Below are 13024 nucleotides of genomic sequence, written 5' to 3'. Positions count from 1 at the left end.
TTCAGTATTTCTATAACTTTTATTGTGTAAACTCTGTTTTGCTTTCTATTATGAATAAATTATAAAAACATGTATTTACCACAAACAAGCGATTTACATTATATAATTATATTTGCTCAGCGTGGCATGCATATGTGAAAAGGACAACTTTAAGCTGTGCTACAATAGTAATTGACATAAACTTATACATAAAGATCCTTACAGAAAAGCTTCTTGCAGTAATCCCAATGCAAGGGGTAGCTTTAATGAAATTACATGAAGTCTTTAGAGTATGAAGGGAAGAACACATTTAGCTAAGTATCCACAGTGACATGATTGTGGAGACAACTTTTCAATAAATTAGTAAGACGAACTTTGTACACAAATAGGTTGTTTTGTGAAATATTAGGCAAACAAATCTTCTCTTGATCAGCTACCTTCTTCCTTAACTAATGATTTGCATGCATATCAATAACTTGTAAAGTTCAATGATCACACCCATTTCAAAATATTTTCTTTGATTTTTTATTATTTTTTAACTCATTCCCAGATAACAGGTTGAAGTTCTTCATTCAGTTTTCAAATTCTACTTATCTTCCCATTTATGCCCTATACGTTTTGCAGAGAGAATTTCACTTTTGGTCTACTTTTTTTGGCTTCTAATGTGGTGAGGTGCTTAATCCTTATAGTCTGCCTTAAGCTAGCTATAAATGGAATTTAAAGAAAGTGAAAAATATAACCAAGAAATACTACCAAGAACAGAGGGGGTTAATTATCAATAAGCCTTGTTTTTACGTTTACGTGACCTGATCATGCAGCCTTGATTTCCATAACAGTGTTGTTTTGAAAAATATCGCCATCCTTTTATTCTCAGTCACTTTGTGTAATAATGACTTTGCCACCTTCAAGTATGTAAAGGGTGCTTGGCAATTAGCAAAGCGTGAAGTAATTACTTAATTCTTGCCTTTATGGAGACATCATGCACCAACTAGCGAAAACAAAGAGTGTGATTATTATAAGTGTTTTGTTTTCACACTGAATGATCGGACAACTGAGCAAACAAACCTTGGCAAAAAGTCAAGTGAACATAAAATTTACATAATTCAAGCAGTTCACCACCATAAATTTACAATCCATTTTTTCAAATTTGATGTCCTGAGAGTAAAATATATGCTTTAAAATATGAATTATTGGTAGCTAGGATCATAATTATTTTGCTAGTTTATAGAAACAATTCTTGAAATTAATGCCAGACTTATGTCTGACTCAATGAAAAACAAATTCACAAAAGGGTACAACTCAAGTGCTGTATGAGGACATCCAATTGCCCTTTAGTACGGTGTTTCATTCTGAACACTCTCAATCAAACAGCGGTCAACATAACACTTAGGGATCCTATTTTCTTTATCTTGTGACTTATGGCAAATGCCACTAAAAATATTTCCATATCTATAATTATGTTAATTTTAAACTGTTTGTTTGTCACAACAAAGACAGGAACATCACTCAGAGCAAGTTTACATTTAGACAATTTTTTCCCTTTATTGTCATAAGATTGCTTTTTCACAGAGGTCTTGCTAATATAAATAACATACTAGTCTCTTTTGTAGCATTAGAGAGGATTGTGTAGCCATGGCTGTAAAGGATTCTATTTACAATGCAAAGCCAAAACTTAAAATAAACTTTGCTAAAGAACATTTAGATGACCTTGTAGTTTTTGTCCTCACTTGCTAATTACTTTTTTCCACAGAGATCTTGATAATACAATACCCATATTAACACCAAAAAACCCTCTGTTTTAAGCTTTGCGGTTTGCCATAATCCTAAGACAAGGGTTCTTCTTAATTATTAAACTTATTCACTATAAGGACTTATAAATCTCTGTTCCCACAGGAATTTTCATTGTCAACGTAAATAATTATCTTCCACTTACTTTCACAAACACGATAAGTTATGTGGGCAAAGTCACGTAGCAACAATTTAAATTAATCCACATAAACAAACTGCTCGAGAAGCTTTTTGTTTACTGGTTAATGATCCATGGCCGACCTGTATGACTTCCATGCAAATTATATCTTACTTCCCACGCTCAGTTGTTCGATCCATTTTACCTTAACAGCAGTTTTCTCCAGAAATGAACCTTTATAATAAAACTTGAGTTACATCTTAAAATATCTTTTTTACTAGGAAACATTTCAACATATACAAATGAAGCTGTTAGATATCTCATCATATCACTTTTAAGGCACAGGACAGCTACTTAGATGTTAAATATTTGCAGCCCAAAAGACTTGGAAAATTATGCAATGCCATGAAGACCTTTTTAATCATAATGTTTGACTCTGCACTCTTATATTAGGAGTAGAAGACCGTTTTAATCATAATGATTAACTCTGCACACACTTATTAAGAGCTCACTAGATTGCTATAATAGGCCATTTTTGATATATCAAAATTCTAACCTGGCTCTGAGGCTTGGGGGAATAAACAAAACAAATCATATTGAGGTTGAGGGATGAATTAAGTGAATTTGTTTTGTTTTATTCCCCCAAGCGTCGGAGCCAAGTTAGGATTTTAATATAATAATAATATTGAGAATGGCCTATTCAACACCATAGGAAAGATAGGGAAGTGGTACTGAAAAATTGTGTGATACAGCCAGTTGGCATTTCATAACTTATACAAGCGCTTTAACTGTGTCTGTTTATTAAACATCTTATTTTGCTCCAAGGCTCAGGTAAAATTAAGGAAGCAAAATTATATACATGTGCTGCTTTAAATTCTATTCAAAACTACATCCTATGATACAAATTTATCCTGAATGAAAGTTATTCACCAAACAGGTAACTCTAACTAACTATAACGGACAGAAGTCTATATGCTATGCCATTAATTCAATACCTTTCACTGGTTATCTTATTGATCTTTTCCCTTTGGATGCACCTCATCTGCCAATGATTCACCGCATTACATCAAATCATAACTTTAAAAGTCTAGTATTACTTGTAAGTAGTACACTGATAAAATGACTTTTACTTAAGGTGGCCGAACACAGTTTTCGCACGCGCTTTTGTTGATGCAATTCAGCGCGTGCACAAGGATTGCAAAAAACAAACATGCTGTCAATAGAGCGATCACTTTATTTGCCCAATGCCCACATTATCTGTGTTACTTTTCTCTATAATTGAACGCAGTGTATTGATCATCTTAATCTTTTATTGCAAAGATATGTTACAAAAGGTAACAATGCAAAGAACCCAGCAATTCTCAGCTTTTTCATTGTTACCAAAAGAACCCAGTTAAATGCAGCGCATGCGTAATAAGTCAAAAAATTGGGATTGAATGAAAAATTGTCTTCTCGGAAAAACGCCTTTTTCTCGAGAACCACTCATTAGAATTTCACGAAATTTGGCACAAAAATACTTTAGGAAATAAGTAACTGGAGTATTGAAAAAAATTGAACTTTAACGAAGGAAATTCTGGATATTCCAGTGACCCTTCAACAAGGAATAATTAAAGATCTCTCTGTTAAATTATTATCAAAATGGGGTTAACTTGTAAGTATTGTTACAAGCTTGCTGCATGCAAATTATAAAGAAAATCTAATGACTAGATTTTCTACAAAATCAACTAAAGCGATTTTAAAGGCCCGTTTATATTTATCCATATTGCCATGGCAATGGCACATACGTCAGCTAAACTATCAAAAAACCAAAGTTTGTGTTGTTAACTTGCTTGCTGCCAATTTTGGTGACCGAGGGATCAAGGGTTTGAGAGAAAAAGGTGAACGAAACACAGGTATCAAAAATTGTGTTCAGCCACCTTAATTTATACTTTTTTCTTTTTGATTTCATCTGAAATACTCCTTCTGTACATTCTACATGTGCTTCTTTTAAAAAAAAATACTATTTTCCCCATTTTCACTCTTTCAAAAGTGTGGTCTCAGAAAATATCCAAACCTACCCTAAGGAGGGTTATTGGAAATTCCAAGGGGGAAGTGGGGGGGGGGGGGGGGAGGTCAAACCCAAAACTCTCTGTGGGAGGAGTATAACTAGATATTTTCTGGAAAAACAAAATGCATGTCAACTGTGCCCCTGGTCCTTTATTAAAGTGAGTGGACACAGTTTCCAGTTCTACTTGACCACTGAATAAAGAGACTCCGGTCTCAATCTGAAGTAAAATAACTGCAAATACCAGTGAGATCATAAGTTATGATTATTTCATCTTACACTGCAGTCTTTTGCTGCAGGTGTCTGTGAAAAGATTACTTCAGATGAGACTAACATTATATGCATGCAGGACTGGAAATTAACAGCAAGACGAAAGTTTGACTGATCAAATCCCCAATCAGGCTGAACATTGTGTGATGACCAGCCTTTAATTCCAGCCCTGCACGCGAGTCTTAAGAGTTCTTTTTATTCAGCTGTCTAGGATAAGTCAAAGCTGTACCATTTGTTTGGCAGTCGCTGGCAAAAGATAAGAGGTTTCCCAGTGAACCTTTGCTTTCTTACACTCTATACTTTTCTATTTTTTTAACACCTTGAATTATTCACTGACCAATGGTAAGTGTGACTTTTATCATACAAGCTACTGCCTATTCCTGCAATAAAGGAAAGTTTACAAATGTCAATGCTTTGTTTAACCAGAAGAGATCTCAAAGTTAACAGTTACAGTCAGCCTCTAAAGTGGACACCTCTCTTAAATGAATATCTCAGTCCCTAAGGCAGGCCCCACACTTAAAAAGATACCTTGGTCTCTGAAACAGACATAAATTATGTTAAGGGAAAAACTCTTCACTAAGGTGGATACCTTGCTATCTTAAACAGACATACATGTATCTCTGAAGTGGACGCCTGTGTCCACAAAAGACACCTGACTCTACAGTAGACATCTCAGACTCTAAAGTAGACACCTCAGACTCTAAACTAGATGCCTCAGTCTCTTATGTGGACACCTCAGTCCCTAAAGTAGACACCTCAGTCCCTAAAGTAGACACCTCTCTAAAGTGGGCACCTCAGTCTCTTAAGTGTACACCTCAGTCTCTAAAGTGGACACCTCAGTCTCTAAAATGGACATCTCAGTCTCTAAAGTGGACACCTGAGCCTCTAAAGTGGACACCTCAGTCTCTAAAGTGGACACCTCAGTCTCTAAAGTGGACACCTCAGCCTCTAAAAAGGACACCTCAGTCTCTAAAGTGGACAACTCAGTCTATAAAGTGGGCACCTCAGCCTCTAAAAAGGACACCTCAGTCTCTAAAGTGGACACCTCAGTCTATAAAGTGGGCACCTCAGCCTCTAAAAAAGACACCTCAGTCTCTGAAGTGGGCACCTCAGTCTATAAAGTGGACACCTCAGTCTCTAAAATGGACATCTCAATCTCTAAAGTGGACACCTCAGTCTCTAAAGTGGACACCTCAGTCTCTAAAGTGGACACCTCAGTCTCTAAAGTGGACACCTCAGTCTCTAAAGTGGACACCTCAGCCTCTAAAAAGGACACCTCAGTCTCTAAAGTGGACAACTCAGTCTATAAAGTGGACACCTCAGCCTCTAAAAAGGACACCTCAGTCTCTAAAGTGGACACCTCAGTCTATAAAGTGGGCACCTCAGCCTCTAAAAAGGACACCTCAGTCTCTGAAGTGGGCACCTCAGTCTATAAAGTAGACACCTCAGCCTCTAAAAAGGACACCTCAGTCTCTAAAGTGGACACCTCAGTCTCTTAAGTGAACACCTCAGTCTCTAAAATGGAAATCTCAGTCTCTAAAGTGGACACCTCAGTCTCCAAAGTGAACATCTCAGTCTCTAAAGTGGACACCTCAGTCTCTAAAGTGGACACCTCAGTCTCTAAAATGGAAAACTCAGTCTCTAAAGTGGACATCTCAATCTCTAAAGTGGACACCTCAATCTCTTAAGTGGGCACCTCTGTCTCTAAAGTGGACAACTCAGTCTCTAAAGTGGACACCCCAGTCTCTAAAAATGGACACCTCAATCTCTAAAGTGGACACCTCAGTCTCTAAAATGGACATCTGTCTCTAAAGTGGACAACTCAATCTCTAAAGTGGACACAGTCTCTAAAGTGGGTATCTCAGTCTCTAAAGTGGACACTTCAGTCTCTTAAGTGGACACCTCAGCTCTAAAGTGGAACACTCAGTCTCTAACGTGGACACCTCAGTCTTTAAAATGGACACCTCAGTCTCTAAAGTGGACACCTCAGTCTCTAAAGTAGACACCTCAGTCTCTAAAGTGGACACCTCAGTCTCTAAAGTGGACACCTCAGTCTCTACAGTGGACATCTCAGTCCCTAAAGTAGACACCTCAGTCTCTAAAGTAGACACCTCAGTCTCTAAAGTGGACACCTCAGTCTCTAAAGTGGACACCTCAGTCTCTAAAGTAGACACCTCAGTCTCTAAAGTGGACACCTCAGTCTCTACAGTGGACATCTCAGTCCCTAAAGTAGACACCTCTCTAAAGTAGACACCTCAGTCCCTAAAGTAGACACCTCTCTAAAGTGGGCTCCTCAGTCTCTTAAGTGTACACCTCAGTCTCTAAAGTGGACACCTCAGTCTCTAAAATGGACATCTCAGTCTCTAACGTGGACACCTCAGTCTCTAAAGTGGGCACCTCTGTCTGTAAAGTAGACACCTCAGTCTCTAAAGTAAACACCTCAGTCTCTAAAGTGGACACCTCAGTCTCTAAAGTGGACACCTCAGTCTCTTAAGTGAAAACCTGTCTCTAAAATGGAAATCTCAGTCTCCAAAGTGGACACCTCAGTCTCCAAAGTGGACACCTCAGTCTCCAAAGTGGACACCTCAGTCTCTAAAGTGGACACCTCAGTCTCTAAAGTGGAAAACTCAGTCTCTAAAGTTGACACCTCAGTCTCTAAAAATGGACATCTCAATCTCTAAAGTGGACACCTGTCTCTAAAGTGGAAAACTCAGTCTCCAAAGTGGACACCTCAGTCCCTAAAATGGACATCTCAGTCTCTAAAGTGGACACCTCAGTCTCTAAAGTGGGCACCTCCGTCTCTTAAGTGGGCACCTCAGTCTCTAAAGTGGACACCTCAGTCTCTAAAAATGGACACCTCAATCTCTAAAGTGGACACCTCAGTCTCTAAAATGGACATCAGTCTCTAAAGTGGACAACTCAATCTCTAAAGTGGACACCTCCGTCTCTTAAGTGGACACCTCAGTCTCTAAAGTGGACAACTCAGTCTCAAACGTGGACACCTCAGTCTTTAAAATGGAAACCTCAGTCTCTAAAGTGGACACTTCAGTCTCTAAAGTGGACAACTCAGTCTCTGAGGTGGACACCTCAGTCTTTAAAATGGACACCTCAGTCTCTAAAGTGGACACCTCAGTCTCTAAAGTGGACACCTCAGTCCATAAAGTGGACACCTCAGTCTCTACAGTGGACATCTCAATCTCTGAAGTGGACACCTCAATCTCTGAAGTGGACACCTCAATCTCTGAAGTGGACACCTCAGTCTCTAAAGTGGACATCTCAATCTCTAAAGTGGACATCTCAATCTCTAAAGTGGACACCTCAGTCTCTAAAGTGGACACTTCAGTCTCTTAAGTGGACAGCTTAGTCTCTAAAGTGGACACCTCAGTCTCTAAAGTGGGCACCTCTGTCTATAAAGTAGACACCTCAGTGTCTAAAGTGGACAACTCAGTCTCTAAAGAAGACACCTCAGTCTCTAAAGTGGACACCTCAGTCTATAAAGTGGACACCTCAGTCTCTACAGTGGACATCTCAATCTCTGAAGTGGACACCTCAATCTCTGAAGTGGACACCTCAGTCTCTAAAGTGGACATCTCAATCTCTAAAGTGGACATCTCAATCTCTAAAGTGGACACCTCAGTCTCTAAAGTGGACACCTCAATCTCTAAAGTGGACACCTTAATCTCTAAAGTGGACACCTCAGTCTCTAAAGTGGACACTTCAGTCTCTTAAGTGGACAGCTTAGTCTCTAAAGTGGACACCTCAGTCTCTAAAGTGGGCACCTCTGTCTATAAAGTAGACACCTCGGTGTCTAAAGTGGACAACTCAGTCTCTAAAGTGGACACCTCAGTGTCTAAAATGGACATCTCAATCTCTAAAGTGGACATCTCAATCTCTAAAGTGGATACCTCAGTCTCTAAAGTGGGCACTGCAATCTCTAGAGTGGACACCTCGGTCTCTAAAGTGGACAACTCAATCTCTAAAGTGGACACCTCAGTCTCTAAAGTGGACACCTCAGTTCTACAGTGGACATCTCAATCTCTGAAGTGGACACCTCAATCTCTGAAGTGGACACCTCAATCTCTGAAGTGGACACCTCAGTCTCTAAAGTGGACATCTCAATCTCTAAAGTGGACACCTCAGTCTCTAAAGTGGACAGCTCAATCTCTAAAGTGGACACCTTAATCTCTAAAGTGGACACATCAGTCTTTAAAGTGGACACTTCAGTCTCTTAAGTGGACACCTCAGTCTCTAAAGTGGACACTTCAGTCTCTGAAGTGGACTCCTCAGTCTCTAAAGTGGACATCTCAATCTCCAAAGTGGACACCTCAGTCTCTAAAGTGGACAGCTCAATCTCTAAAGTGGACACCTTAATCTCTAAAGTGGACATCTCAGTCTCTAAAGTGGACACTTCAGTCTCTTAAGTGGACAGCTTAGTCTCTAAAGTGGACACCTCAGTCTCTAAAGTGGGCACCTCTGTCTATAAAGTAGACACCTCAGTGTCTAAAGTGGACAACTCAGTCTCTAAAGTGGACACCTCAGTGTCTAAAATGGACATCTCAATCTCTAAAATGGACATCTCAATCTCTAAAGTGGATACCTCAGTCTCTAAAGTGGACACTGCAATCTCTAGAGTGGACACCTCTGTCTCTAAAATGGGCACCTCAGTCTCTAAAGTGGACACCTCAGTCTCTAAAGTAGACACCTCAGTCTAAAGTGAACACCCCAGTCTCTAAAGTGGTCATCTCTGTCTATAAAGTAGACATCTCAGACTCTTAAAGTAGGCAGCTCAGTCTCTTAAGTGGACACCTCTTTCTCTAAGGCAGACACCTTAAATGAACAGACACAAGTCTAAAGTGGACATCTCAATCTCTAAAGCAAGCATCTCTCTAAAGTGGACATGTGACACTCTAAAGTAGACACTTTTAGTGAACACTTCAGTCTCTGGAGCAAACCTTCTCTTGTTGAAAATTTGAATGAAACCCCTAAGGGAGAACAATCTGGGAGTGGATCAAATTTTATTTGAACCCTGAAAGATACCATTCTAAATAAGACCTGTATTGACATAAACAATGATTAACACATAATCACCAAATGATTGATCTACTGAAAATTTTGTACCAGACCTATCTAAACCATAAAAGTGATAAAATCTATCAAAATCTAATTTAAGATAGTTTGCTAGACAAAGACATTCAATGAACATCCTAAATAAGATCAAAATTCTACATTAACAGCCCTATAAACAAGACAGTGTTATCCTCTGAAAATGTGCACTCTGGATGAACAGTTGAAAAACTGTTCCAAGGTAGCACCCAAAGCTTGTTTTGTAAAAGGAAGGGGGAGGAGGGAAGCAACTGACACTAATACAAGCAGCTTGCAGAGCAATACCAATGTGGAGGTGAAGGTTGTTTCAAAAATTCTACAATGCATTTCCCCCCTTTTCCAAAATTTTATTTTCTTGGTGTTGACTTTTTTGGTGATTCACCTGAATCCCAGTCAATTTCTTTAGATTCTCAGCGAATATCAGATGCTTTCTCAGGAGAGCATTTTATTAGACAAGTCAATGCTGTTAACACCTTCACTTTTTTTACATATACTTGCACTTAAAAGCTTGTAGCTTAATTCTTGAAGGATTCACCTCAATGCTCTACTCTACTACCTTACCTTGAAGGAAAGGCCAACAGAAATTCCCCAATAACACGCTATCTGTACTCATCACCACAATCTCCAGTTGTCTCAAACAAGTCATTTCCTTTGCTGAGAGTTTGCTCAAGTTTCTGGATTTCATCTGAAGTAAGCTCCAGGTCAAGAAGCTTCAAATTTTCTTCAATATGCTCAGCGCCAGGGACACCAAACCTACACCCAAGTATAATGCCAGCGACTTCTGGTTTGTCTAAGATGTATCGACAAGCAACATTAGCTATGGTGCTGTTATGTGCCTGTGCAATCTCAGACAAGTTAGACAAAAGTTCTTGAAACAGTTCCCAGCTACCCCATGCATCGATCATTTGCTTGTACTTTCCAAGGGACGCCGTATGTAGCTCCGCCCTTTTAACTGGCTCCTTCTTGTTTAGATATCTGTCAGATATGAGACCACCACCCAAAGTACCATAAGCCAAGAGTTTAATTCCATGCTCACGGCAAAGCTTGATCATCTTCTGTTCGGGACGGCGATCAATGATAGAATACTGAACTTGATTACTTGAGATACTAATTCCTTTTTTGATGATTTCATTAAGATGTCTGGTGTTAAAGTTTGTAAGTGAGAGTTCTCCAATCAAACCTTCATGTTGTAGTTCACTAAGATAGGCAAGAGCATCAAGATAGCGGCTGTCAGAGTAATCCCACCAGTGGAACTGCAGCATGTCAAGCTTATCAACACCCATTCGTTTCATGGCAAGACGAACACGTCCTTTGGTAATTTCCCTAGTTATCGGGCCTGGCTGAGGAACCCATTTAGTTAGTGCTGTTGATGAAAATCAGTAAATAATGTGAAATTGTTCTATAGTGCTGTCAGATTGAAAACAATTAGATGGTTTGCTCTCAGTTTCTACATGTATGTTTGATATTGTATTGCACTGCCCCCATGTCAACTACCATACAACAGAAACCTTGAGCTCATAATCCATAATAAATAGTTCATTCTTCTTTGGGGAGGCAGGAGGAGGGGACCTTCTATACAACTATGCTGCGAGTCACTAGTGGCGCGAGCATCGGAAGACGAGCAAAAAGAGAGACGGCAATGGTTTTATACAACATTTTGATTGCCCCGCACTCTGGTGACAGAGTAACTCTATTGGTCAGTCTAGGAAATTAAGACGCACATCTGTCAGTAGCCCTTTTAAGTGACATACAGTGCACACCAAACTCTGTTTTTGTCTCCTACGGTGTGACTCCTGCAGTTCATGACATTTGCCGCTCTAATTTTAATTTCGATCTTGCGACCTTTATATTTATAGTTCAAGAAAATACCCATACCTCTCCCATGGAAGGGATTTTTTCTAAGACCGCCCACCCCTCTGGAAATTCCAGTAAAGCTTCACACATTTCTTTAAATTTTTTGGTCTTACAGAACCTCCCACCCCCCAGGAAATTCCAATCCCTTCTGTGGGGGGAGTATGGATATTTTCTGGACCTGCACATATTGGTTTTATGCTTCACAGTTGTTTTTGAAGGACTGTGGTATAAGGAGGACTTTAAAGTAGAGTAGAGCCATTTGAACGAGCAGTATGAAAATCTTTGAGTGGTTATAGGTCTGTTGTTAGCTGCAATCTGTTGAACCATTCATTGCATCTTACTAGATATAGCTTTGATCGATTCTTATAAAAAATTAGACACTGGAGTCTCATATCAAAAAAGGGAGGAGGTGGCATTGATGTGACCTGTCAAAGTAGCATCCAAAATGCTGTATGAAACCATTGCTGTCTCTCTTTTCGCTAGTCTTCCAATGCCCACACTACCAGTGGCTTGCAGTTACTTTTGCATGCTTACTTGTTTTGCATTCTTCCTCATGGATTTTCAAGGAAAAAAAAAGACTGCTCACAGTCTAAGGAAAATAATAATCATTAGCTTGCTCAATCAAGATGGCTGAATACTGGCCTTGTCCTTTTTTGTTGTTTTTGTTTATGGACCTTGACTCCATCTCAGTCCATAAACCCACAAGCTTGGTCCATAAACTGGCAAAAAAGAACTTGGTCAATATCCAGCCATCTTGACCTCGCACTTGGTCAGTAACCCATATGTATGGGCCTCTGTGGGTCCAAGCCATCAGTGAGAAATCATTTTCATCTTAAATCTCAGCAGATATGTTTCATGCATTGGGGATAGAAAACACTTGAAAAGAGTGGTCAAGTAACACAGCATGTGTTAGATGGAAAAAAGAGCCTCACTGGCAGACTACTGCAGAGTTTTGGCAAAATAACGCTTGATTTAAAAATTCAAGTGAAATGATAAAAAGAAGCATCTGCCATCCACTGGTTTATATCATGAATGCAAAAACTGGAATCACTGTATGACACTTATCTAATTTGATAGAGATGAAACGGAGGATTTCCCCCTTGGTGTGTTTTAAATCAAAAGTGACAAATTTAATTAACAGAATGTTTAATACTGGTAGCAACACTAGGATAAAAAATCTTGAACTTCACTACTTTTTCTTGCAAATAATGTTTGCTTGGTCTATGAACTTGATAATTTTTTCGGACTCAGTTTGTTCAAGAAATGGTCAAAGCTATATAAAAAAGTGATATTGAACAATTTTCAAGATCGAAAAATGAGCTTTTTCGTGCTGACTGTAAAGTTACAAACAGGTGAATACGTCGACAAGCCAACATAAACCTCAAAATGCACAAAGCACAGTACTTTTCCAAACTTCACAGAAATATTACAATTTAAAACTTGCCTTGCACTTTTTTAGCAGACTCCTCGCCTCGTTCTTCCCTCAGCTGCTCTAAAAAATCGCCAAAGATTTCCTCCGCGGGGCCATAAATGTCAGCCATATCGAACGTTGTCAAACCCGCGTCAAAATATTTGAACATTTCTCGAGAAGCCTTGTTGGAATCAATCGCACCGTGACTGCCCGAAACTTGCCACATTCCGTTTAAAATCCGGCGGATTTCCAGACCATTCTTGAGACGACACAAGGGAACTCTAGCCATGATTTTTTATATGCTCTTGACTTGGTTACGACCTGCCTCCCTCCTTCTCTCCCAAGTAAAATCAAAATGGCGCCACTGTAAAGTTTGAACCAGTCCCCCAACCGATTTTACAGACACGCTCACTTTTCGTTTTTGTATGTCATGCAATTATTCACTTCAGGAATATTG

General features: G+C 39.3%; 1 protein-coding gene across 1 annotated transcript; it reads right to left on the bottom strand.

Moving 5' to 3' along the window:
- LOC110045923 (uncharacterized) lies at nt 1–13020 on the bottom strand. Its single transcript, XM_020751582.2, has 3 exons — nt 12601–13020; nt 9864–10665; nt 1–4579 (listed from the first exon to the last, which is right to left on the bottom strand). Exons 1-2 carry the CDS (start codon nt 12854–12856, stop codon nt 9902–9904), a joined length of 1020 nt encoding a protein of 339 aa, XP_020607241.1. The 5' UTR covers nt 12857–13020; the 3' UTR covers nt 1–4579; nt 9864–9901.
- Nucleotides 13021–13024: the final 4 nt, after the last annotated feature.

Source organism: Orbicella faveolata, unplaced genomic scaffold (assembly GCF_042242905.1).
Source record: "Orbicella faveolata isolate gen_17 unplaced genomic scaffold, um_ofav_v1 contig_27, whole genome shotgun sequence".
NCBI lineage: Eukaryota > Metazoa > Cnidaria > Anthozoa > Scleractinia > Merulinidae > Orbicella > Orbicella faveolata.
The sequence above is the reverse complement of the archived record's forward strand: the minus strand, read 5'-3'. Positions and strand labels throughout refer to the sequence as shown.

Coding starts and splice junctions, on each gene's coding strand:
- LOC110045923 (XM_020751582.2), bottom strand. CDS start 12,856: ATGGCTAGAGTTCCCTTGTGTCGTCTCAAGAATGGTCTGGAAATCCGC. Junction 10,666..12,600: donor GTCTGCTAAAAAAGTGCAAG/GCAAGTTTTAAA, acceptor TTTCATCAACAG/CACTAACTAAATGGGTTCCT.